Genomic DNA, 26,616 nt, shown 5'->3' on the forward strand with positions numbered 1-26,616 from the left:
TCGTTCAAGCATTTTGCTTTACAGAGAGAGAACTTGACCTGCAGAAAATTGAAGTGAGTTGTCCCAAGTCAAACCAGTGGCAAGTGGGGAGCAGGTTTGGAACATAAGACCTCCCCCCTTTTCCTCCACTTTCCCTTTCATGATACTTTTGACTGTCCCACACTTCTGGTCTGTCAACTAAAAAGAAATCTACCTTCTAATCTTGGTCTATGTCAAGAGAAACTTTCCAGCATGAGGAAATGGTGGGTCTCCTTCCCTCTGCGCAGACCACATTTGCACTGATGTGTGTAGGAAGGGCATCAGTGACCTGGAGAACATTTGGAAGAGGAGCCAGGCTGAGGAAAACCTCTCGGAGTTGCTGAGGGGGTTTAGCTGGAGGAGAAAAGACTCAGGGATCACTTGGTGTCTGCCCTCATTTACCCTGAAGGGCTGTAATGTCAAAGGGGGATTGGCCTTGTTCCACTTGGTTTTGGAACTCGAACAAGAAGCAGCGGGTGAATTTTATGAAAAGGCAAATTCAGGCACAATTAGGAGACAGATTCCCCTCCCCTCCCCTCCCCTCCCCTCCCCAGAACTGGAATGGGTTTGGGACATTGTGTTGTGCTGTGGCTCCCTCATCTTTAGAGGTCTTTGGGTAGAGGCTGGATCCCTGCCCCTTTCTTGGGCCTGAGTCTCTCACATGATTCCGTGGAGAGAACACTGGATTTGGAGTGAGAGCACCTGGATTCACATCCTAGCCAGGTACTACTTGTAAAACCTTGGGCAAATCACATCTCTTTTCTCAGCCTTGGGATCTTTACCCTTAAAATGAGGGAATGTCCCCCAGGGCCCCTGAGATCCCTCCCAGACCTGAATCTATGGTCCAGTGGAAGCTGAATTCCCTGGTTCCCTTCCGGCTTGGATACTTTGACTCAGCTTGCTGGGCTGATGGGTTGTTCAGAAGGACTAGTTTTCCCTCTCCTTGTCAGCACCATGGCCAGATACCGACACAAAGCATTGGCCTGGCCTTCACCTTAAGCCTCCAGGTGTAAGGATGTGAGGGACATGTGACACAGACAACCATTTGTTTTCTTGTTCCTTTTTTTTTTTTTTTGATGTTCAATAAGTTCATTGCCTTAATCTGAAAGTCTCCATAGAAAATTACAGATTCTGATGTTTTGACTGTCAGCTGCTCACTCCTGGGCCCTGAGGAAACATGTCTCTTCTGAGAAGCCCAGGCCTTTTTCTGGGCAAGGGACATTTTGTAGCAGCTCCGTCGTTTCTTTTGAGCTTCCCTCTTGCGTTTCTCCCCATGCTGGCATGAGCTGCCTTGTATGTTTCCTCCATCATGTTGGGGTTATATTGTTCTTTATGTGCTGTGAGAATTGCTTTTTATAAGCACCTTCATCTTCTTCTGTGAGAATGCGTGTCATCTGCAACATTTGGGCTTGTGATGGGTAATGATGTGCTTCAGCATTGAATTCTGTGCTTTCTGAATCACACCCAGGGAAGTGTTTGGTCCTGTGAGGAATAGACAGCCCACCATCCACAGCTCCCTTAAGGGCCCCAAAGACTTTGTTTCCCGTAGTAGTTCTGGCAAGACTTGTGTCCAGGGAGCACGTAAAAGCACCAGGCTGACCATCAAGCTTTCCACATTGTACTCCTCTCCAGTCGCTTCCACCTGACTTCCACCGATCTTGGCCATGCCAGATCTATTATGAAGCCTGTGAGCCAGCAGCTGGCAGCTGGGCAGCAAGCGGCAGCATCACTTGCCAGGCCAACCTTCACACCATGCTTTGGTAGCTCATGGGCATAAGCTGCACAATTATATCCCCTTCTATATGGGCGTAAGTAATCTGGCTGATGAACTATCATCCTGTATTTTGGTGTGTTATACTTGTTTTTATCTTGGATTACTAAACCTTTCTGTGCACAATAATCCATTTTTCTCTCTCACCTTCCCAGAAATTTTACTTGGTATCTCTTGAAATCAGCCTTATTCTTGACAACTTTAATAACCTCCGTCCTGTGGAATGAAACCTATGCCCTCAGCACAGAAGTGCAGGCCTTGCTTGCAGAATTAGAGGGAAAAAGGCTGGACTTGCACTTGTGAAGTTGGTCAAGAGAAGCAGGACTGGCCACTCTGAATCGAGTAGAAAGGCGAGGGGAGGACATCTCGGCATGAGGGAAGGAAGAGAACATCTGTGTATTTCATTCATTTTCAAAATTGTCTCCATGTACTAAAGCCCTTTGGAATATGCTGAGCACAATCTATCAGACTCCAGTGGACAGTAAATAAGTATTTGTAGATATTGGTCATGCACTAATGTGTGATTTGTCAGTGCAGTTTTAGTTTTATGGAACCGTCTGTTTCACGTGGAGTACAATTAATAAGGGGAGAGAAGGTGGTTTATCATGGAATCTCGCCCGAGTTGACAGTCTGTCTAATTGTTCCTGTTTGAGTGCAGTAATAACATCTATAACTGACTCCACATCTCTAATTTACTGTGAGTAAATACTTGCAGTTCTCACTCTCCTCCCCCCAGCTGTTGGGAAGCCAGTAGATTACAACGTATGCATAGGAGAGGCAGATAGTAAAGTCTGCAGAGAAGTGGACTTGCCATTGCGAGGCCTGAGTGCAGCTCCGATCTTATTAGCTATATGGTCATGGGCTAATTATTTTACCTCTCCGTCTCGGTTTCCTCACCTGTAAAATGAGAATGATAATAATACCTGTCACACCTCATGCAGGAGCTCATTGAGAGACTGTAGGCTGCTTCATTTCTCTGGACCTTGATTTCCTCATCTGTAAAATGAGATTGAGAAAGGTGCTTGTAGTGCCTAATTCGGAGGGTTATTGTGAAGCTCGAATGAAATGTTGAGATGATTAATGCACATCGTCAGCCTTAAGAGCCCACATTGATATTGTTATTATAGTTAGCATGTGCCATTTGTAAATGTGCTCAGAAGATTCTGAACCACAGTAGAAGGGAAGGGAGATGTCCCTTGGTTATTTTGAGAGAGACAGCATTAATGGTGGATGTTGAGTTGAGATACACTTCACTGCGTGACCCTGGGCAAGTCACTTACACTCTTAAAGACTTGCATAGCACTCTGAGTAGGGCAGTTGCCTATCTATGTCTATGGAGAGGATCCTGCACCAGGATCTCCTCCACACCGGCCAGATCATTGGAGAGGATCCCGTACCAGGATCTCCTCCACACCGGCCAGATCATTGGAGAGGATCCCGCACCAGGATCTCCTCCACACCGGCCAGATCATTGGAGAGGATCCCGCACCAGGATCTCCTCCACACCGGCCAGATCATTGGAGAGGATCCCACACCAGGATCTCCTCCACACCGGCCAGATCATTGGAGAGGATCCCGTACCAGCATCTCCTCCACACCGGCCAGATTATTGGAGAGGATCCTGTACCAGGATCTCCTCCACACGGGCCAGATCATTGGCCTGGAATGGGATTTGTTTTCGAGGAATATCTGACTCATTTTCCCTTCATCTTCATCTTCAGTTTCAGTTACACAAAATCCTCTGCCTCTTGATGTAACTTTGCAAATAGTGACCTCAGTCCAGGATGCCGATACATGACCGATTCTTGGGTCATGCAAGGAGACTTTGCTAATTGGGTACGTGTTCCATCAGCTCCAACTGAGACCCCACCAGCCTTTCTCATCCTGCCTGGTTCTCTTCTGTGGCAGCCCAGAGGTTGTCCCTTCCAAGCACGGTACCGGGGCGGGGGGGAGGAGGGCTCCTTTGCTTTTTTTGTGTCTCTGGGGATAACAGTGTTGCCACATCAGCATCTGTCACGTGGCCCTGGGCCAATCATGGGTCCACTGTTCTTTCCAGTCCTTCATGTCCTGGCTGGCATGTTTTGTGTTAGCCTTTTAGCTCTTCTAAAGCCAGGTGATGTCATGGATGGAGCAGTGGATTTGGGATTGGGAGATTGAGTCCTGCCTCAGGCACTTACTATATTAGCTGTGTGACCCTGGGTGAATCAGCTTCAATTTCCTCATCTATAAAATGGGGATAATAATGGCATCTACCTCACAGCGTTGTTGTGACCGTCAAATGAAATTATATATGGAAAGCTCTTAGCAGGAAGCTTAAAGGGCTATCTCAATGTTTGCTGTTGTTATCTGTATTGCTATTTATTACTTTACTTCTTGGGCATGTCATTACTGATTGTATGCTGGCAACTTACTAATGTTCACCCTGGTCTTCTTGACCTCTTGACGATCTGTAATTTTGAGTCTTGTGAAATCAGGATCCCTGGATTTAGAACATCCAGGAAGCATCAGGAGAACATTGAACTGTCCGGTCAGCCTCAAGCCATCACCTGGATGATAGGTCTTTGCCATCCAGCTGATTTTTGCTGCATCTTTCTTTTTGTCTCCATGAGCATCATTGGGACTGTCTTCATTTGCCATTAACTCATGTCTCATAAGAGAGTTTTTTCTCTTTGTCTGAATCACATTCTGGGGCATAGTGTAAGTGGTACAAGCTGTTATTTCCTTGAATATAGTCTCTTCTCCAATCTACTTAAAGCCCATTATGGCTTGTAATTTCCTGCATCCATCCCTTCTCTTCTATTCCTCCCCATTTCTGAAATGTCCTTCCACTGTTTCTACTTGCTAGGCTCCTACCTATCACTGAAAGCTCAGTTCCATTGTCCCTTTCTGTGTGAAATGTCCCTCTTCCCCCTCAATGAGAAGGAATTGTTTCTTCCTAGGATGTAGCATGATCTCATCCCTACATCTCATTCACTTCTTAGATTCAATTTCTTTTGCTTTAGATTTTCTCTCTTCTTATGAACTAACTTTACAAATACCAGCACACAAATCTTTCCATATTCCGATAAGAACAATAAAGGATTACTAGATATGGTATGGATTTCTAGTATGTACAGTTTTTTTTAAGTACATGCTGAATTTCAATGGTAGGTCCAACATTGCCCTGCTTGCCTTTGTCCCCTTCTGAACTCCCTCCCGCTCTTGACTCTGCATTTTGGAAATTTGGAAATTTTAATTCTTTCATTCATTCTTATTCAGTTTTCTTTTTTCTGGCTTTTCTTTTTTTTTTTTTCTGGCATCTGGATCAGTAACTCCTCACTTACCCCACTCCTTTTCTCTGCCCCCCCCCCAAATGTCCCTTGTAACAAGTATAGTCAAGGAATACTCTTGGATTTCATTTCATGTTATAATTATTTGTTTTTAAATCAGTTGCATTTCTTCTATTAGAACCTAATCTCCTTAAGGAAGTGGGCTGTGTCTTACTTATTCTTCTACCCCCAGTACCTGCCTCCGAGACCTTTCCTTGGTGTACCTAAATAGTCCTTGATTCGGATGCTCCCTGCAATGGTGCAGGTTGCAGCCTTTCCATCTGTTCTTATATCCTCTGAAACTCTTGACTGCGTCTTTTCCTATACTGTCCACGAGGGTCATCTGCCCAACGGACCAGGGGCCTTCCTCTTGCTCTCCAGACCTTACTTGGGTCTCAGTGCTGCATGTAGGTCATAGGTTGTTTATTCTTTACCTTGGAAATAGGCCCTGTCCTCCTTTCCATCCATCTGATGATTCCCTTTGGGCTACTTTTCATGCTTGTGTCTTGCTTAGTCTTATTACCTCTTGCCTCTACCCACCACACAGATCTCCTTTGCCAACTGGAATTCTTCCAAGACTGTCTTGAAGCCATATATTGTGACCAGGAGAATATCACTGTTTACAAAGCATTGGCCTTGAACTTTGAGGGCTGTTAATTACTGCTTATTGAAGCACTTTCCTTTTTTTGCTGCCCTTAGGTCCCTTCTGTGTTGCTTTCCAAATCTAGCCCTATAATTTATACCACTTTCACTTCCTGTTCTCCATCCTTTTAGACTCTTTGCTCCAGACCAATGGATAGATGTTTCCTCAATAAGGGCAACCCTTGTTTTCATTTGCCATCAACTCATATCTCATAGGACAGTTTTTTCTCTTTGAACAATAGTAAATGATTTTGCTTTAGAATAAATCCAATATGGTAGCAGATTAATGCAGAGTGCTACTTAAATGGCCTTTCAGTCTTTAATCCAATGACTGTCAAGTTTGATCTGGTCTTTAATTTGTGGTTTAAGGGGAAAGGTTGAGAGAGGAGGCTAGTATAATTGATCCAGGTATTTGGTTGAGAGTCGGGAAAGCTTGGGTTCAAACCCTACCACTGAAATTTAACAGCTGGGTGATCTTGGTCAATGTACTGACTTCTCTGAACTTGAGACAACTTTCTGAGAAAGTAGTTTATGGATAGAGCACCAGCCCTGGATCAAAAGGACCTGAGTTCCAATCTGGCTTCTGACACTGGCTGTGTGACCCTGGGCAAGTCACTTAACTCCAATTGCCTCCCCCCAGAAGTTAAAGAAAATAGCTTATGGTTGGTTGTGACAGGGGAGGAGTTCCCAAGGTGGCTAGAATGACAGGGGTCAAGCAAATTGTGGTTCAGTAGTATTTTATACAACATGGGGGACTAAAATTCTTGAGCATGCCTCTGTGTTTATTTTTCTTTTCCTTGACAAATATCCACCTGGAGACTGTCTGCTGGAAGTGTCCCAGAACCCGCAGCCCAAGCTGAGGCTGACAGCAGACTCCCTCTCAAGACTAAGTTACACGTCCTTCCCCCACCCCCACCCTTATGAGCTTTTGTTGGTGGCTGTGGCTTCCAGGCCAGCTTATTGTGAAGAGACATTCCCATCCAGGCAATGGGAACTAGTTCAGAAGGCAGAGAACTTTCTTTGTTCTCATAGTTAGAGTATTTGTATTGTTTTCATTTTTTAAATGCCTCATTAGGAGCATTCTGTATACTGGGTCTGTGTATATTGATAAGTTTTTCTAGATCTCTTTTTTCCCCATGTTTGGCCCAATTTCCACTGAATTTGTACCATGTTCTTTGCATCAGGCCGCCCTGGCCGTAGTATATTGAATTCTAGATGCCTTAGCCTTTTTTGTCACCCTCTTCTTTCATGCATCCTACGAATTCCCCAAAGAATTCCCCATGCTGCCTGCATGGAGGCACAATCTGTCTTTGCCTTTGCACCTGTATCCAGGGTCTCCTAAAGAGGCTGCTGGGTAGTCGGTACATACACATTATGGAGAGGCTGCTGTAGGGGAGCAGTGGGCCAGAGCATGATGTTCCCCATTCCAGAACCAGGCAAATCTAATACTGGACCACAGTTGTTTTCTTCAGGAGGTCAGGAGCTGGAGCAGCAGAGATGAAAAAATAAGACACCACAAATTGCAGGACCCGGAGAAGCTGAACTGGCCGGGGTGGATCCTATATGGGAAGATGGGGGCCCTGAGAGAGACCTGTCAATGCTGGGGGGGCTGAATGGGTGATCCACAGTGTGTCCTAGGTACCCTTACTTCTCCAGGCTCTTAGGTCTTTTGCCTTAGGCAATAGTTAGCTAGGTGAGACACTAAATAGAGTATTAGACCTGGAGTCCCGAAGACTTGAGTTCAAATCCAGCATCAGGTGGCTGTGCAGCCCTGCACAAGTCACTTAACTTTCATTTGCCTCAGTTTCCTCATCTGCAACATAACAGCAGCACCTACCTCCCAGAGTTGTTGAGAGAATAAAATGAAATGATGTTTGTGTGGCCTTTTGCAAGCAATTTACTGTACGAATGCTTGATGTTATTAATAAAAGTGCTGTGTGATATCACTTGCAAGATAAGAGGGTTTCTTGAATAGTGGCTTGTAATCATGACTGGCAGGGAGCCCACCAGGAAGGTCACTGACTGTCAGCATCCAGAAGCCACAGCGTCTCTGTACAAAGCTATGCCGGCATTGGCAGAGGAACGTGCTGACCCTGGTGCTGAGTCTATCAGAACAACATTAATTGTCTGGCTACAAATGGAGTATTTGGACATATTCAGAGCCGTGAGAATGGAGCACAGATGTCATTTGCTAGAATGGGGTTTATCTTCTTAAATCCCTAAGCTGACTCTGAAAATAATGATCCCTGGTATTGGACCAAGGCTTTTTCACTTAAAACATCAAAATCAAATGACTTAGATCTTAATACTTTTAAAAGGCTATTGCTTTTTGTTATGAGATAGAAATTGGGTGATGACTTCATATACCACTCTGGATCCTAATCAAGTGATTCTGGACTTTACTACCTTGCTTGGTTTTCTCTGGGTGGGTCCTCTCTTTGTCAGTGAACCCTCAACACCTCGAGTGATTGGGTGGGTCAGTGGACAGAGTGCTGGGCGCCTGGAGTCAGGAACACCTGAGTTCAAATATGGCCTTAGACATCAGCTGCATGACCCTGGGCAAGACACTTCATCCTGTTTGTCTCAGTTTCCACATCTGTCAAATGAGCTGGAGAAGGAAATGGCAAACCACTTCAGTGTCTCTGCCAGGAAAAGGAGGTCGTGAAACAATTCAATCCCAATAACCCCCAGGCCTTAACCACTCCCCTCCCCTACCCCACCATGGGTGGTCATGGTTAAAGCATTTAACATCCTGAGGCCAGCCTAGGGTTTATCATCATCCTCATCCCCATCAGTATTTGTTTAGTGCTTTAAAGGTTACAAAAAACTGTCATCCCCACCATACAGGCCCATTGGAAACTCAGATCATGGGAAATCCGTAAGGGGCTGGGCAAAATTGAAAGCTTGCATTTTTGAAACACTTTAAGGCTCACAGACTTCTTTAATGTTTTATCCTATTGGGTCCTCACAATGACCCTGGGAAAATGGTCATTTGATTGTCCCCATTTTACAGATGAGGAAATTGAGAGTGAGATGGGTTAAATGTCTGTGCCTAGATCTGTACTCAGGTCTTCCTGATTCCAAGCCCAGTGCTCAATGCACTGGACCACTCGAGGTGTCTTGTGTGGATGCCAGTAGTTAGGAATGTGAGTTCACTTTCCACCCTCGGTTGAAGAGATCGCTGCCATCTGACTGCAGCTCATCTTCCTTCTCTGAATTCCTTAGTGTAAACCCTTGTGGTTTGGGTCCTTTTATGGATGTGACTGAGGAGTTCTGAACGTGTATCCAGCTGACAGTGACTGTGTGTGTTTTAATTCACATTTTGAATCCATAGTGATGCAGATTGTTTGCTCTGGTGAAGCATTTTCCCAGTTGTGAGTGACTATCATTCACCAACAGTTATTGATTTGTTACGTGTTGCTGCTAGGCACTGTGCTTGGTATTCACATCAGAATGATAAACATGGATTCGGCATCTCCCATGTGTTGGGCACTGTGCTGAGCACTGGTGTTAGGAATACAATGGCAGAAATGGAGCATGTCCTGCCCTCCAAGAGCTTACCTTCTTTCAAGGCTATCACACACACATAGGCTCGTATATACTGAATTTGACCTTAGGGACTGGAGCCATAATTTCATCGGAATAGGGAAGTCCTCTGGGGAAAAACCCCTTAACTAATATCATTTCCTCCTTAAATCATCATTCTCAGGGGTTGCCTAGAGCACTGACAGATCAGTGACTTCCCAGAGTCACACAGCCAGGACATATCAGAGACCAAACTTGTACCAGGTCTTCCCAGCTCCCAATTGACTCTGTCCACTGCACCACACTCCCTCTAGTCTGGATTTATACAAAATGTGTACTTGGTAGGAAGGCACTCCTACATCTAACTCACACCCAGGATGTTTATAGATGTTAGAACCAAAGCCATTCTATTTATTATTATTATTATTATTGTTATAGAAATACTGATGTGGGCAGAAATCAGAGACACTTGAGTACAGAAGGTGTAAAAGTGATTCTTAAATTCTGCACTGACCCACTCCTTTGTGTTGGGATTTGGGTTAGAATACACCAAAAATGCTGCTCAGCTGGTCTCAGTGGACTGCGTCCTTTGACGTGTTTTGGGAATGAGGAGGTCATTATTTCAGACACAACACAGGCTGTCTCCAGGCCCTCTGAGACTGATCTCACACATATGTAAAGCAGTTGGGGACACTTTGCTCTCATCACCAAGCTGGATAAGCTCTTGGGTGTGGAGCTCCCAGCCTGTACTGTTGGGGAGTGTATCCTACACTGGCCAGCTCAGAGCAAAACAGCCCCGGCATGTACAGTCTAATGATGGCAGTAGTTGGGTTCTGCTTTTTGGTTCTCATTTCCTCTCTGTACCAGCAAACTTTTGTCTAGTAGGAGGGGTAGTCATTGTCTGGAGATAGTCTGGGACTCTTAAGTGAATGCTGGCTTACTGACATCTGTCTTTCCCTCCCTTCACTGTTTTACAGATGCGTTTGTGAATAGCCAAGAATGGACATTAAGCCGATCTGTGCCAGAGCTGAAAGTGGTAAGTAATTCATTTGGATGTTTCTCTGCTGTCTGAGTGTTTGGCCCAGTCTTCACTCTTCTAAGCCAGAGGGTGGGCATCTGCCTACGCAGAAGAGCACCTTCATGAAGCAGTCCGGAAGGTCTGCATGTATGAGGGAGCTAGCCCAGAGTGGAGGAGTAGACACATTCTTTCCAGAAGGGGCCTGGCAAGGCTGCCTCCAGGCTGTTCACTGGTGGGGACTGTCACTCTGTGATGTGTTTCTGGGAAAGATTTGGCCATGGGCCTCTTGGTCCTGTTTCTAGGATCTCTGTCATTCTTACTGCCTCTTGGATGGCCAAGAGTCTCTCTTGGATCCTGGATGAGACTTTTTTGTCCTCTTCTGCGTTCCAGGCACGATGTGCAGAAAGCTTCCATGGGGAGTTCATTGAGCATTGGCTCTGGAATCAGAAATTCCAAATTTGCCACTTAATACTTATGTGACCGTACAAATCCCCCAGTGTCCCTGGGCCTCCGTTTCCTTATCAAGACGACTTCAGGTCTCTACCAAGTCTAATCTGGGGTCTGTGAGCTATTAGAATGACACAGTGGGACTTTACTGGATGACCTCGAAGGCCCTTTTCAGCTATAAATCTATGACCCTGAATAACTGAACCTCGAGAGGGCACCCACTTTCTTTGTCTTGATGACCTCTAACTAAACTCCAGCTCTAAATAGAAAGCCCTAAGTCACTTCACCCATCTGGGCCTCAGTTTTCTCCTCCAGGTGACCCATCCAGCTCTAGACCCTGGGTCCCATTTGTCAGTGACTTATCTCATTATTTGTCAGTGACAGTCTCAGTCAGGTTCCTTCCCAGCACAGCACAGGGGCCCTCCTTTAGGATTCACTTCCTGATTTCCTCTTCTTTCCTCTTCTAAGGACTTGATACTGACTTTGTGTATAGTCTGAATTTACCTGTTGTTAGCCCCTTAATATAACGTAATCCCTTTGAGGGAGGGAGCAGTTTCCTTTTGGAGTTTTATTTCCCTCACATTCAGTAGGAATTTCAAAGACATTTGCTGAATCTTGAGGGGAGGGGACCAGAGTAAATACAGCAGTGGAAGTGGGAGGGACCCAGTCCATCCACCAAGTCTGATTTCCCTTGTGTATCCAAGGCTCATATTTTCATGCTTGTGCTAGGGGAGAATGAGGTGCCTTCCTCTGCATATGTTATTGCTTCCCACAATAAAATGGCCGGTCACCAGTCAATCAGCAAACACCTATTAAGTACCTGCTGTTTGATAAGCATTGGGACACTCAAGTGTAATGGAGACCGGCCATGGCAGATTCTCCCTTTTTCTTTTTTAAAAAATGGTTGCTGGTGTTTTTACCTCTCACCTTTATCTCTTCCTGCTCTCTACCAGGAGAACTGATCCTTATAATGATGGAGAGAGATATCAGTATTCAATTTTTAAAGGCCTGTTGTAAATAGATTTTTATGATTCACAGATAGGATAGGTCTGAGTGGTAAAAACAAGGTGATGAATAAATGACCCTTTCTCAGAAAAGACCCACGAGATTACTCTGCTGACTTTGAAGCCATTTCCAACAATCAAAACAAAAACATTCTCTTGGTCTAGGCTTCCACACACAGGTCAGTTTGGGTTCGTTGGCAAAGAATAGGGAGAGAGAATTTGCTTGAAGAAGCTGGAAGACCCTGGGCCCTGGAGAGAGGGGTGATTAGAGTGCACATGGAAAGCCATCAAATGATAGAAAGGTCAAGGCACAAAATACACCAGCCCTTGATACTTTGAGGGAAAGTAGGTTAGTGGCTTAGTTGTACTTTGAGGAATCAGGTACCTTTTGGATCTGGAATTGGAAGAAGAACCATCACTTACATCTTGTAGCCCTTGGGTAAGTTACTTCTGCCATCAGGTTCCCTGTCTGTAAAATGAGAAGTCTGACCTGTGACAACCACTTTAGCTCTAGATTCATGACCCTGTGAATAGATGGGCTTCCCTCCAGCCCAGAAGGCGTCACGCACTTCCCTGCGACTCTCTTTATTTGTCATGTGAAGGAGAAGATTAGATGGCTTCTGAGGTCATGTCTCACTCCCTCTGTGGTCTTGTATCCCTGCCCCGTCCAAGCCTCAGTTTCCTCCTGTGTAAAGTGAGGCCTTCAGATGACCTGCCCTCTGAGCTCCCTTCTGCCTTCAGGTCTACGGTTTTTCTCTTAGGTGAATGAGTGGATTTGCCCACAGTGGCACTTATTTAGTTGGAGAGCTCCAGCTGCCTGCTTCTCAGTGTAATGTGCTTTCCACCATTACCTTCTGACCCTGGATATAGTAAAAACATTCATTATCACACTGAGAGAAGTCATCAAAACTCCACTCACTGGCATATGATCTCCCGTCAGCTCCATTCCCTGAGAAGTCAGGTCTGTCTTTATGGGCCAAACAGTCTATCATAAGAAGACAAGAGCCATGTAAATTCTTTTATTCCATAAACATTTACAGAATACCTTCCTTGGGCAGAGTTCTGTTCAGCAAGGAGTTGGTACAAAGGTGAACAAGACTCTTGACTCTAGGTAAACAGCTTCTTTTTCCTCCATGACCTTAGGAGAAGACAGGCCCTCCTCCCTTGGTCCTGCAGAATTTGTATGTACCAGTGAGGGTCAAAGTCTTCATTTCTTATGTTGAAATGAGCGACTGTTCGGATAAGAATAGGTTTTACTGGGCAGAGAAGGGTCTATAAAAATATGCCCAACGTTAAGTAATTCAGGTAAAGGGAATAGTTCTTAGTGGTCTCCTCTTCCATTTGAAGGGGCCCCTCCTAAATAAATCTGGGCATGACAAAGCGTCAGAGCCGCCTGGATTCTTTCTCAGGTTTTCTGCTTGGCTGCACCATCAGGCTGTCTCAGCTTCTTCCTCTGTATAATTATGCCTTGAGGGTCTCCCTGTCTGGGAAGGGAGTGACAGGGCCAAGAGGGTTCCCCTGACACTCCCCTCTCTAATGAGGGCAGAGTTGCAGGCTTTGAACGGGCCTGGGTCCATCTGGGCCTGTTCTTCCTTGTTGAATAAATCTATGCGAGAAAACCACAAGGGAGCTGGATATCGAAGAGGCTGGGATTTCAAAAAATATTGTGAAAAAGGTTAGCTTCATTTATATATAAATAAATGGCTTTTTTTTCAGAAAAGTAATGAGTTTTTTATGAATTTCTATTGATTTTATGTTTTGATATTGCTAATTTCCAAATACATCTCTCCTGTCCCCAGAGAACTGCCCCTCATATCAAAGAATAAAAATTAAAGAGAGGGGAACAAAGCAATTCAGCAACCCTATCCACCAGAATGGCCAAGGTTGACAGAATAGCCAGTGTTCTGTAGCTGTGGGCCTCCACCTCTGCAAAGGAGGGAGGGATGGCAGTACAGGTCACTTTAATAAATGAACAAATGCTCACACATATTACATATAACTAAATAAATATTAATATTAGCGTATTTGCCCTGTATTCTGTATCAAAAACCATAGTGGGGCCAATAGCAGCCCTGTTGAAACGGTGGTTGGATTTACAACATAAGAAAGTCCAGGGTGAGCCAGAGGACTCTTGCATTCCATGGTCTGCCCTTTGCTTGTTGTTTATGGGATAGCACCTGAAACCTGCTGGGTGCTGGGCTGGTGGTAGGAGGTCGTTTCAGTTGTGTTCAAGTCTTTGTGATCTCGCTGGGGGTTTTCTGGAGTCGTTTGCCATTTCTTTCTGCAGTTCGTTTTACAGATGAGGAAACTGAGGCAGACAGTGACCTTCCCAGGGTCACATGGCTAGGAAGTGTCTGAACCTGATTTGAACTCAGATCTTTCTCACTCCAGGGCAGGCACTCTATGCACGGTGCCACCTTGTTGTCCTCTTGGATGCACATCATCTCAGCTGTGGCAGCTTAGTTTGTCTGGTACGGGTATTGCTATTGGCCTCCTTTCTGCGGCAGTGATATGGATCTGTTCATGCAGGAGGAGTTGAAAGGGCCTCTCACTCCTGGCGCCATTTTCCTTCCTTCTATTCCGTCAGGAACAGAGAGAGAAGACTGAAATTATGTAAGAAATGGTGTGTTAGAAAATAACAGCAGCTTTTAGAATTAGAGGAGCTGAGAGAATCATTAGATTCTCTGGATTCTTTGGCCAAACAATGACCAGGCTCTTGCCCCTGAGCCCCACCACGTAGAAAGCTCTTTCTTCCACAGTCGTCTTCTTGCCCTCTGCTCCATCTGCCATCCAGACCTTCTAGACCTCCATGGACTGTCCTGGGGACTTTAATCCACTTAGTTTTGGAGCCTTGCCTTGGGTGGGGCCTAAGGTGTCCACACTGTAGAGTTCCCTTGGCCTGCTCTGTCTGTCTAGTCTGCCCCAGGCACATATCACATCCTACAAGGGCCTTCTTGTGGCCTTCTGCCCCCTCACCTTTCTTTTTTTTTTAAACAATCGGGGTTAAGTAACTTGCTCAAGGTTACACGGTCAGTTATTTCTGGGTGTGGTGCTGAGTATCTGAGCCCAGATTTGATCCCCAGGTCATCCCGACACTGGAGCCGGCGCTCTTACTCACTGAGCCACCTGGCCGCCCCTAAGCAATTGGGGTTAAGTAACTTGCTCAAGGTTACACGGCCAGGTGTTTCTGGGTGGGTGCCAAGTGTCAGAGCCCGGATTTGATCCACATGTCATCCTGACACTGGAGCCGGTGCTCTTACTCGCTGAGCTACCTGGCCGCCCCAATGCCCCCTCACCTTTACTCCCTCCAGAGCACCCTTCTTCTTCCACCTCTTTCTTTGGGAAAGCAGTCAGATCAGGGCTACCCATGTTGCTTGGAATGGACTATCAGTCACTCCCCTGGATCTCCATTAACCAGCCATTGGATTTCCCAGACCCAGACGCTACCCCCCCATAGTTTTCACTTCTCTGTGAGTGTGTCCTCTTGTGGGATGTGAGCGTGTGCTCTATTCACTGTGCCCCCCGGCCGCCCCTAGTGCTCTCTCTTTTTAAAGCACTTTTGAAGATTTGGGGGGGGGGTCACTATTATTAGTCCTTCTTTCGTCCTTCAAATTCACCATATAACTAAAAAGGGGGTCAAGAGCCCTCCTGCCAAATAAGCACAAACAAAAGAAATATCTACACTGGCTGTGCCCAATAACACGTTTCTTTCTGCACCTTGTGTCTGTCCCCTTTTAACCAAAAATTAGGTAACATTTTTCATCTTCAGTCCTCTGGAGCTATGGTTGGGCTTTGCTTTGTTTAGAGTGCTTAAATATATTTAAAGTGCATGTGTGTGTGTGTGTGTGTGTGTGTGTGTGTGTGTATACATAGAGAGATATGGAGGGAGAGAGAGAGAGAGAGATATGGAGGGAGGGAGAGCTTATTTGTGTGTGTATCTATCTATCTATGAAGCTTTTATTTCCCTTTCCAATGTCACTTTATAGATTGTCATCCTGGTTCTGCTCACTTCAGTCTGCATCGGTTCATGCAAGTCTTCTCTGTTTCTGGGGAACTGGCTCTAAGGAACAATAATATTCCTTTATATTTATGTGCCACACTTTATTCAACCATTCTCCAATTGATGGACACCCTTTTAATTTCCAATTCTTTTCTTTTTCCTTTTAATCCCCCCTTCAATATCTACCCTCTGAAGTTGAAGTTTATTTTGCTTGTAACTCTCCCTTCCCTCTATGATTGTCCTTCACAATCACATCTTCCTTTCCCTGCCCATATTCCTTTCTAACTTTGGTATATTCTAACAACCAAAGTATATGCGCGTGTGTGTGGTGTGTGTGTGTGTGTGTGTGTGTGTGTGTGTGTGCTTTTCAGACTTCCTTTATCTGACTCACAAAAGAGTAACAATCATTTCACGCCTGTATCACCACCTCTTTATAAAGTTTCTATATTTCTTCTCAAGTATTTCAGTTTTGACAAATAGAAAGTCTTTCCCTCGTTCTTCCACAAGCATGTTGCTGCTCACATCCCCCGTCTCTCTTTCTACAAATGATCAGAATTAAACCCGTCCGCCTCAGGTCCTGTTCTTCTCACTTCGTTCTCTCAGTATCTTTTGACAACATCCAGGTTCTGAAGGGGCCCTCGTGTCTTTTCCCCCATTAGCATGTTGGCTTTTCATCCCTGTGTTGCCCTTGCTAATGGCTAGAATTAATTTTACTTTTGTAGGCATCTTGTGTTTGCATTTCAGAGTTTGTTCTTAGCTCTGCAATGTTTGGAATCCTCTCTTTAGGATTGTATTCAGCTTTGTAGGGTAAGATATTCTTGGTTCTAAGTGTCTTTTGCCTTTAAAATATAGCATTTCAAGATCTCTTGAGTAGAAACTCTCAGTTCTCATGTGATTCTCCTGACTCTGATTGCTTAGAATTTAAACTATCCTTTCTGTTTAAACACACACACACACGCGCGTGCACACACACACACATACTTGATGTAGGTCCTGGATTTTTGCTATGACATTCTGAAAACGTCTCCTATTGGAGTTTCTTTTAAGAAGTTATCAGTGGATCATTTATATCTTTTTCTTTCCCTTCAGATTTTGACATTTTTAATTTGTTACATTGCTTAAAATATTATGTCTAGGCTTTTTTTTGGGGGGGGAGTGGGAATGATTTTAAGAGAGTCCCATTGATTCTTAAATTATCTTGACCTGTCTTCTAGGTCATTTACTTTTAGTGCCATCTGTCTTACACGTTCTTCTCTTTTGTCAGTCTTTTAATTTCATCCCAATATTTTCTCTTGTCTTGTGGAGACATTGATTTCTGTTTGGTCTTTTCCAATTTTCACGGAGTAAATTACTCGGGTAAGGTTTACCATTTTGCTTGTAACTAAGACATTTGTTTTCTTTCCAATTCTTCAATTTTTAAATTTCTTTTCTATGTTTTGATTCATTTCTTTTTGGTATTAATGTAATAATTATTAATGTGCTTAGCACAGTTATTGCTATATTAATATTCATTATTATTAATATTTTAGCACTGTTAGTCCTTATGGAAAATGCCATCTCTTTTGCTTTTGTGCACAGTTATTTTCTTCTTGGGCTATTTCCAGATGTTTAGCCATTTTTTTAATGTGGTCAGTGCCTTCTTCATATCTTCAGCCTTTGCTGCTGTGCTGGACCTCTGTGCCGGGCCACAGTCAGCTCTCTTGCACTCTTAGGTTGGGAAGGCCTTGGCTGGTCTTGACTTGTACCACCCTGCTTTCTGCACTGACTTCCCCCTGGGGAGTGTGTTTGCCCGTGGTGCTGGTCGTCCCCCCGCGCCCCCCGATCTTGTTACTGCTTTGAGCTAGAGGGTCCAGACTGGTCACTGTTGCTCCAAGCACTTCCAAGGTCTGAATGGGCTTCGAACCCCCTGAAGCTTTTGGGGGGAATCCCCTCACGATTACTCGCTTTGGAGGAAGAACTGCAGGTGCCTCTTGGAGGTTTCTATCTTGTTTTCCTGCTCTGGAATTGTGTGTGTGCACGTGTGTGTTTGTGTGTGCATGCATGTGTTTGTGTATGTGTGTGTACATGTGCACGCATGTGTTTCTGTATATGTGTGCGTGCACATGTGTGTATGCATGTGTTTGTGTATGCATGTGCATGCATGTGTTTGTGTGTATGTGTGCACATGTGCGTGTGTGTGCATGTGTGCACGTGCGCCCACTTGCTGCTTCCTGTTGTCCCTGGATCTCTTCCGGACTCGTGCAGTTCTGGTATGGTTAAGTAGTTTGCTGTTGTCTCTCCTCATTCTCGATCATTATTTGATCTGGCACTATTTTTAGGCTTTTTTCTGGAGCAGATTTGTGGGAGCTTGGCTGCTTGCTTCTGTTCAGACTGTCTTCTTTGTCTAAGGTCCTAATCCCCTCCATTCACAGATGAGGAAACTGAGGCCCCGGGAGCTTGAAGGAGCTGCTTACAGGGCCTCCGACCCCACAGCCACCCAACATTCCCCCGAGCTGTCTCCCCACTTTCCCTTCTTTCCCTGCCTTCTTGAATGTAGAGATTGTAACGTCCCTTGTCTTGACTCCTCAGACTCCTCATGATGACAGTTCTTGTGGGGACTCTGGGTCAGTCTGCCTTGGCCCGGCTTGCCTCAGGACCCCGCCCTCTCTGAGATTCGGTGACATGCTGAGGGTGCTGCTGGAAGGAGGTCGAGGTGCTGGCCTCTACAGTGACCCTTAAAAGGGATTTCTTGGATTAGGCTGGGAGGCCAGTTTGCTGCTTCCCGACTCACTTCTTTCCTCTTACAGTGGAGTGACCACTGCCTGCTGGGTATGAGAACATGGCCACGTTGCTTCAACATCAATTAATGAATCAAAAAGTGAACAAACACTTATTAAGCCCCTACTGTGTGCCTGGCACAAAGCCCCATGGAATAAACCTTCCATGCAGCAGGTAGAGGAGCCAGGGCTGAGGCTGGAGGCCTCGGCTGTACCCATGGGGCTCTGGAGATGCCCAGAGGGTCCAGTTTTGCTGGAGCCTTCTAATGTCAGCGCTTACTATGTGCCAGGCACTGTGCTAAGCCTTTACAAACATGATGTCATCTCCCCTCTTCACATCCATAAGCCTGGGCTGCTGAGGAGGACTGAGCATTAATTGAGCCCCTACTATGTGCCACTCTTTTAAACATCATCATCTAATTTAATCCTTGCAGCAGTGCTGTGAGGTCAGCCCTAAATCCTTCATGCTCTTGTGACTCAGTTTCCTCATTTGTGAAAGGAGGTTATATCTCTGAGCCTAGGCTCCTGGGTCACTTCCCATCTGTTGGCCTCAGTTTCCCTTTTTCAAGTGAACTGATGGGCCTCAGTGTCCTCTGGGATCCCTCCCAATTCTAGACCCAGAATCCTTTGTGTCTGTGCCTCCCAAGCTTCTGTTTCTTTGCCCCGACCCTTCCCCCTCTGCTTTTGGAGGCTCTTCCCCTTCCTCACTGGCCTTGATTTGGCAGCTGCTGCTGACCCTCAGTTTCTCCCCTCCCTCCCCTTTTCAGACTTTGTGCTGTCTCCTGTGCTTCTTCTCTTTGGAACTTTCATCTTTCTGGGTGTCCCCTTCCTGTCACACTGCTCAGGGGGAGATGCGGCCTCTGGTTCTTCCAGACCCTGGTTTTTCCCGGTGGGGCATCTGGCCGTTGGTGGCCACGGGTCTTCTTCGAGGTTTGGAGCTGCTCTAGAACCCTGAGTATTTCTGACTTTGGTGTCTGGTCAATGGAGGCTCTCTCCCCCTTTGCCTTTCTCCATCATGTCTGGATAACAGAGGCTCTCTCCCCCTTTGCCTTTCTCCATCATGTCTGGATAACGGAGGCTCTCTCCCCCTTTGCCTTTCTCCATCATGTCTGGATAACAGAGGCTCTCTCCCCCTTTGCCTTTTTCCATCATCCTTCGCACGTTGGAGACATTCAGTAAATGCCAGTGAACACGTGTCTGCCCAGAAAACTCACAGCTTTGTTGCTGACGGTTCACAAACCCAGGCGCTGTCATGGTTTCTGGTGGAATCTTGTCAAAGATTGTTTTTAATTGTCCTGGCCACGTTGACCCCCAGGGACGAATTTTTTGGCTGCTCATGAAAACAGTGAAAAGGCTCTGCTGGCCCAGGGTCCCTGGCGGCCCCTCGCCAGGGCAGCAGCAGTGCTGGGGTGGAGGGGCTGGCACAGGAGAGGCTGCAGCTCCAACTTCTTTTGGACGGCCAGGTCCCATAGGTCCTGGGGCCCTGTCCCTAAGTGTGGATGCTACCTGCTGGCCCCCAGGCTCTGTCCGGAGCCCTCTTCTCTCTCTCTGCGATTCCAGCTGCTTCCACCGTTGAGTGCGTTTCTCTCAGATCTCTGCATCCAACCCTGACCTCTCTCCTGAGTGCCGCCCTGTGTTAGTGACTGCCTGCTGAGTGTCCTCCCAGCATCTCAGTCTCAGTATGCCCAAAGCAGAATCCATTCCCTCTCTCCTCATCCACTCCTCTGAGAATAATGAGCATTTATGTAGGGCCCCTGTGTGCCGGGCTTTGTGCTGAGTGCTTTACAGATATTAATTCATTTGATCCTCACAACAACCCCTTAGGGGTAGGGGCTGTTATTATCATCCCCATTTTTACAGATGGGGAAACTGAGGCAAACAGTTTAATTGACTTGCTCGTGTCTCACAGATACTAACTGAGCTTGAATTTGAATTCAGATCTCTCTGACTCTGTGGAATCCCCTCCCATCTTTAACTGAACTTCCACTTTCTGCTGAGGGTGCTAGTGTCCTTGTGGGCACCCAGGTTTTCAGCTCTGGAGTTGTCTTATCCTTGATTCTTGGTCAACTCTCCTCATTTCTGCCTCCACAACAGCTCTCACACCTGTTCCTTTGGCCCTGTTATGAGGCATCCTCCTAACTGGCCTCTTGGCCTCCATTCTTTTCCTCCTCCAATCCATGGCACTGTCAAATTATCATTCCTAAAACACAGGTCACTCCCCTACTCTACAACCTTGTGTAACTCACAATTGCTTCTAGGATTAAGAAGAAAATCTTTAGTCTAATATAAGTCCCTCATAACCCTGCCTCCCCTTCCCCTGCCCCCTACCCTCCAGATTTTCTGAGGTTTTTCTTCCTATGATTTCAGTTCCTGCTTTCTCTCTTCAGGTCAAACTGGCTCCCAACCTCTTCCTGTTCTACCTTACATCTCCCACCTCCGGGCTGTTGCCTGTCTCTGGAACGCACTCACTTCTCTTGTTTAAAACCCCCATTTTCCCCCAGAAACTGCTCAAAGTCCTTCCTGATCATCCCTTTTGTTTATACTTTCTTCTGCTTAAAATTAATTTGCATTATTTCTCTTCAGTACTTTGTAGTGTGTCTGCATAGTGGCATGTATGTGTGTGTGTGTGTGTGTGTGTGTGTGTGTGCGTGTCTCCCTGGCACCTAAGCTCACTACCTGACTATAGAACTGAAGGGAAAGATTCATGGACCAGAAAGTGGACGTTTCCGGGCTTCATGGGTTTTTGTAGTGTATGCTGCCCCTTTGTGCTTGGAATGGCTGAGGACTGAAGACCAGCTGTTGTGGAGTCATGGAAACCACCTAGGCTTTGGGATGGGCCAGCCCTTTGTTACTACTCTGAGTCACTTGTTTCCTGGGGAAAATCACTTTTACATCTCTGTGCCTTGCACTTAGCACAGTGGCTTAATAACAATAACAGCTTAATAATTGTTTGTTGATTGACTGGTTGACCTTGGTTTCTTCCTCTATAGGGGGAGGCCTTTGGGCTCCCTTGCTGGAAAGGTTAAGGATTGTTTCACCGTGGGCTTCAGGGTTCTCTATCCTCTTTCTCGCTCTGAGCCTCTCCTAAGGGCTCGGCTGAAATTGGAGCCAGTGTGGGTGAACTTCCTTCTCTCCTAGTTTCTCTCTCTTCAGTCCCTTTTCACAGTGATCAGGCATCTCTTGGCCCGCTGCCATTCAGACTTGGCAGAGCTCTCGGCTTCCTTTTTCCCTTGGCTCTGCTCTCACCTAGTAGAGTGAGAATCTCCCTTTGGACATCTCTTTTTTGTTGTTTTTCACGTTATCTTCTTGTCCACAAACCTGTGGTGGCTCCTTAGTGTCTTTAAAAGTAAACCAATAAAAAAACTTTAAGAAAAACAATCGAGCTAACGTCTGGCTTCTTAGATGTAGAGGTGGGAGGTGCCCTGGGGTCCTCTGGTCTGATCCCCTTGTCTCACAAAAGGAAACCACAGCTGGGAGAGTGACTTGCCCAACATCCTACAAGCGGCAAAAAACAGGACTGAGATTGGAACCCGATCCCACCTCTTTTTCATTGTACTGCTCTGCTTCTGGCTTGGGACTTGGGAGGTGCTGTCTGTTTTCTATCAGAATTCTTTCAAACACGCTGCCCTTTGCCCATTTTCCCCATTTCATCTCTCCCAAAGTGGCCTCTACACTACACTTCAGCAAGTCGTCTTTCTCCTCCCGTGTTCGTTCCTCCCTTGATATGTTCCGTTTCCTCTGTCCATGACGGATGGAGGAATCCAATTCACTCCTTGTTCCGTGACCTCCCTTTCTGGCCCCTCTCCCCTCTTCAAGTCCTGCTCAGCTGGCACTTCTTTCAGGTTAGATCTACCTCAGTCTGACCAAGGCTTTTCCTTGGGCTCCCTCTATGTTCACTGCATTCCGGTTATTTTTTTTTTCTTTCTTATATTTTTGGGGACAAAGGGATCGCAGGCATGTCTTTCCATGTGCTATTTTCTTCCCCTAACCAGAGTTGAAGTTCTCTAATGTCATCTTCCATGGGCAACTAGTTGGTACAATAGTGTACTGGGCACCAGCAAGACTTTATCCTCCCTAAGCTCAAATTTGGCCTCGGACACTTGCTGTGTGACCTTGGACAAGTCACTTAGCCTTCTTTGCTTCAGTTTCCTCATCTGGAGAAGATGGCAAGCCACTCCAATATCTTTGCCAAGAAAACTCCAAATGCGGTCACAAAGAGTCAGACATGATTAAACAACAATGACATTTTTTCACATACTTTTGCTTACACTCACTCAGCCTGACCATGGATTCCTGTGCTCTGCCCATGGTAGGGCATAGGAAAGGGCAACTTAAAACTGTGTGCCTTCCCTTCTTAATCAAATGGGAAGTCAAATGTTTATATTTGAAAATATGCTGCAAATGATAATCATACAAACTTTTTTGGGGGGAGGGGTCTTGGCCCCAGATAACTGAAATAGTAGCAGTGGATGGAAACTGAAAAGTGACCAACTGGGGCTTGAAGAAAAGGGAAAGCCTTCTGCTGATGACTACTACCCAGGCTTGGAATGGGCTGCCCCCCTGCCCAGTACTTACTAAGGCATAGGTTCTTTATAGATGGCAATGATTGATTGTCAGGGATTTGTAGAGAGAATTCTTATGTAGATCTCGGTTGGACTGCCAAAGACCCTTCCAAGCCTGACATTCCATGGTCCTCAGTCTCATCTTGAACCTCTCCTCCCCTGATGTAAACCCCCTAAGCAAACCTTCCATCTGGGTCATTCCTCCAAGAAATGATTCAGAGAAGAACTCCCCAGCATCCCTTCCTCAGGGTCTTTTAGTATAATTGTACAACTCTGGGCCTGCCTACCACCCGTTCCCATGTCTTTAACCTGCCTGGCCCATCCCCATATCTGATCACTCTTCTGCAGAGAGGCAGCCTGACATAGAATCACTGAGTTTGAATTCAGCTTCCTCTGTGTACTAGCTGTGTGACCCTGGACAAATCCCTTAACCTCTCTGAGCCTCAGCCTTCTCATCTGTAAAATGAGGGCACTGGATTCAGAGACCTCCCGGTGCCCTTCCAGTCCTAGATTGAAGATCCAATGTCTGTTTTTAACCACTTTAATCAGTAATTAACATGTCACAGCCTACTCACCTCCCCCCCCCCCCCCCCCACTGGCCTCTCCATCTTTCAGTCACATCACAGATTCCTTTGATGGAAGCAAGTGATTCCAGGTGAGGTTGTTTTCACCCACTAAGATGTGGCCATTTGAGGCCAGTCTGTGCTTGGCCTCTTTGTCATCAGTTGGGCTCTTCTGCTGCTGTTTGTTGCTTTCTCTCCTCCAGACTTGGCTCCTGACTGCCTCCTATAAGAAGCTTAGTCTTAAATAGTTTGTTTTTATATACTTATGCTATTTTATATTGACTTCTCTGGGTGCTTCTGTTCCCCTACCACCCCCATGCATAAATCACTGAGCCTTTCCATGTCCCCAGAAAAGGTGCCAGCTTGCATTGGCGGAGGGGCTTCCTCTTCTGAAAGTTCCTTCTCTAGTGCCTGTGGGCAAGAGGGTCCTGTTCAGCTATTCCACCTCTGTTTTCCCTTTGTGTCACCACATGGTATTAGTGCAACTGAATCAATGTTTTGTTTTCCCTCATTTTAGGGAATTGTGGGTAATTTGGCTAGTGGCAAGTCAGCGCTGGTACACCGCTATCTGACTGGCACCTACGTTCAGGAGGAATCACCTGAAGGTAAGTTCTGGGCGGGCTGGCCATCTGAGGCTTCTGCCAATTTAATTATTTTATTGGATGTATCTGCAGTCATCAATATATTCTAGCGCTGCCCCTCTCCTGAGGAAAAAAAGCCTTGTAAAAGCCTCAAAGTCTAATTGGTGTTTCTGCAACTTAGGCGTGAGCAGGATTTATTTACTTTAGCTATGGGAGTAGTAGGAAACATGAGCTTTAAGCAGCAAGGCTGAATGTGTGGCTTTTGTAAAGGGTTAGTCCTTGTCCACTGAATAGCTATTCTGACGGGAACTCATGTCCTGTTTCCATAAAAATATCTGTGCCCTTGGAGGGAGCCATGAGTACAGGAACATTCCCAATGATGGCAGAAGCACCGATCCCTGACCTGGTCTGGTTGGATCCTGTGAGTTTTCCCCCAGAATGTATTCTCAGCATTTAATTGGCATGGGGAGGAAATGATTTCTTTTGGCTGCAAGCCTTTGAGTGACTTGATTCACGTGCTCTCAGCCTTTTAATCAGGGTTCTTTGTTTTTGTTTTTTAACGAATAATTGAGATGGAAACAGTAATAACTGGGAAAGCTGCTTTCTAGGTATTGTAGCCAGGTTAGAGAGTTCCCAAAGAAATGCAAAAGCAAAGCAATTCTCAATGCTGTTGACTCTCCTTTGACCTTTTACTCCCTCTCTGAGACACTGAATCTCTGGTTCCTTCCTTTTCTTACTGGCTGTTCCATTCTTTGCAGATGTGGATGCAGGTAACTATACGTTCCCTTCATGCAGCGCTTGTCTTGTTTGGAAGAGACAGGAGGCTCAGCTCATGTTACTGTAGAGTCCCGTCCCATCTTCCCCACCCCACCCTGCTCCTTGTTCCGTGTCATCATCCAAATGCTTTTTCTTTCTTTGTTTTGTTCCCTTTAGATTTTAAAAACATCTCACTGTTTTGTCCCTTAGTTGTCTTCTTAGTAGTAGTTGTGACTAGTCCGTATGTCTCCTATAACACTGTTTGCGGTTGTTAACTCCTGTCCTGGACGCTGCGTCCTACCTTTCTCTGAGCATTCATTCCAACACTGGGTGTTGCCCTCAGGGTGGGCTTTACTTTGCCCCAAAAGGTTAGTGACTGTGTTCTGAAACTGGAGATTTGATCCTAGCCGGGAGAGACCTCCCGGAGCATGGAGAAGGGAAAGAGGAGAGAAATTTAGGGGATATCACCAGTTACTCACTTAGAAATGAGAACTGGATGCAACATCATGCATTCATTAAGCAACTTCTTGGTGCCAGGTACCTTACAAAAAGAAAAAGGAAGTGCCTCCCACCCCTAAAGAGCTTAAGGTTTTACTGAAGGAAAAAAAATGTTCTATAAATCAATGGGTAGACAAAAGAAACACAAACCAATTTCAGTGAGGGGAATTGGAACTGGGCACACCGGGGATTGAGCTCTGATACTAAGTGGCAGCCTGGTCACTGGAAACGAGGATTTCTGTGCTAGGAGCTGTACTGAGCGCTAGGCATCCCGACGCAAGAACAGGACAGTCCTGCCCTCAGGAAGCTTACATTCTACCAGGGGAAACACGCTGTGCATAGTTCAAAACAAGCTGTAAGTGGGCTGTGGGGGGAGCAGGGTGTTCAGACACACACACAACCAGCAGGAATCAGGAGTACGACGAAGGCAGACGTGGTTGTGCCAGCCTCTCATGAGCGGTAACTTGCCTTTTCTTACATGTATCCCATCCTGATGATGAACGGAATTCCGAGGTTTTCTGGGACAAACTGATTTTGTCAGCATTTGCAACTGAAATTGCGCGATACCCATTTCCTGGCAGACTGAGGAAGTGAATTGAAATGGATCCTCTTTGTGGTATCGTTGGCCCCCTGGTTCAGCCACCTCGCTACTGTTCAGCCCCAGTCACCACATCCTGTCACAGGCATTCAAGGAGAGAGGACAGAGGGATTCACAGCAAGTGGCTTCCAGTTAGACTGACTCTGCACTTTCCTTGAGCTAACAATCGAGAGCCATCAGGCCCTAGAAGCCACTTGGTTCCTTAGGGTCAAGGTGCCAAACGTATTTCTTCATTGGCCGCCTTAGATGATTTCCTTTGAATCCTTTAAGAAAGAATTGTTTTTGTTACACTTGCTGTTCTTTCCTTCCAGAACCCCCAGGGTATGTTCCCATAGTAGTTGGGCTTGGCCAGTGAGTTGTCCACACTGCATGAAATGTCTGTGACCCTGGAAGGATCACCAGTGGTGAAGTGGTGTGCTGTGTTAATGCCCAAAGGTGGAATCTGTACAGCGAGGCCTTGTGGTGATGCCCAAAGAATGCAGGCCTTTGTTAGGAGTTCCCCCTCAATCACCTTGCTCTTTTGACTTTGCCTAGTACAAAAATTGGCCCTTTGATATTTTAAAAATGGC

At 45.9% G+C, this 26,616-nt stretch overlaps 1 protein-coding gene and 1 pseudogene across 8 annotated transcripts in view; one reads left to right on the plus strand and one right to left on the minus strand.

Annotated features, from left to right (window-relative positions):
• The window catches only part of AGAP1 (ArfGAP with GTPase domain, ankyrin repeat and PH domain 1), a 702,732-nt gene that overhangs the window by 272,584 nt on the left and 403,532 nt on the right, over positions 1 to 26,616 (plus strand). For 4 of the 8 annotated variants that reach the window (XM_069103139.1, XM_069103135.1, XM_069103137.1 and 1 more), the window contains exons 2-4: positions 10,242 to 10,300; positions 24,132 to 24,219; positions 24,954 to 24,965. In XM_069103139.1, coding sequence (XP_068959240.1) covers positions 10,242 to 10,300; positions 24,132 to 24,219; positions 24,954 to 24,965 — 159 coding nt within the window. The remainder of the gene's footprint in view (positions 1 to 10,241; positions 10,301 to 24,131; positions 24,220 to 24,953; positions 24,966 to 26,616) is intronic. The other 4 variants (XM_069103141.1, XM_069103140.1, XM_069103142.1 and 1 more) reach the window with 1 other exon arrangement.
• On the minus strand, positions 1,173 to 2,154 carry LOC138173167 (large ribosomal subunit protein uL18 pseudogene; annotated as a pseudogene).

The sequence above is a fragment of the Petaurus breviceps genome, unplaced genomic scaffold (assembly GCF_028583685.1).
Source record: "Petaurus breviceps papuanus isolate PSGF00001 unplaced genomic scaffold, PetGlider_PUasm1.0 567, whole genome shotgun sequence".
Classification (NCBI taxonomy): domain Eukaryota; kingdom Metazoa; phylum Chordata; class Mammalia; order Diprotodontia; family Petauridae; genus Petaurus; species Petaurus breviceps.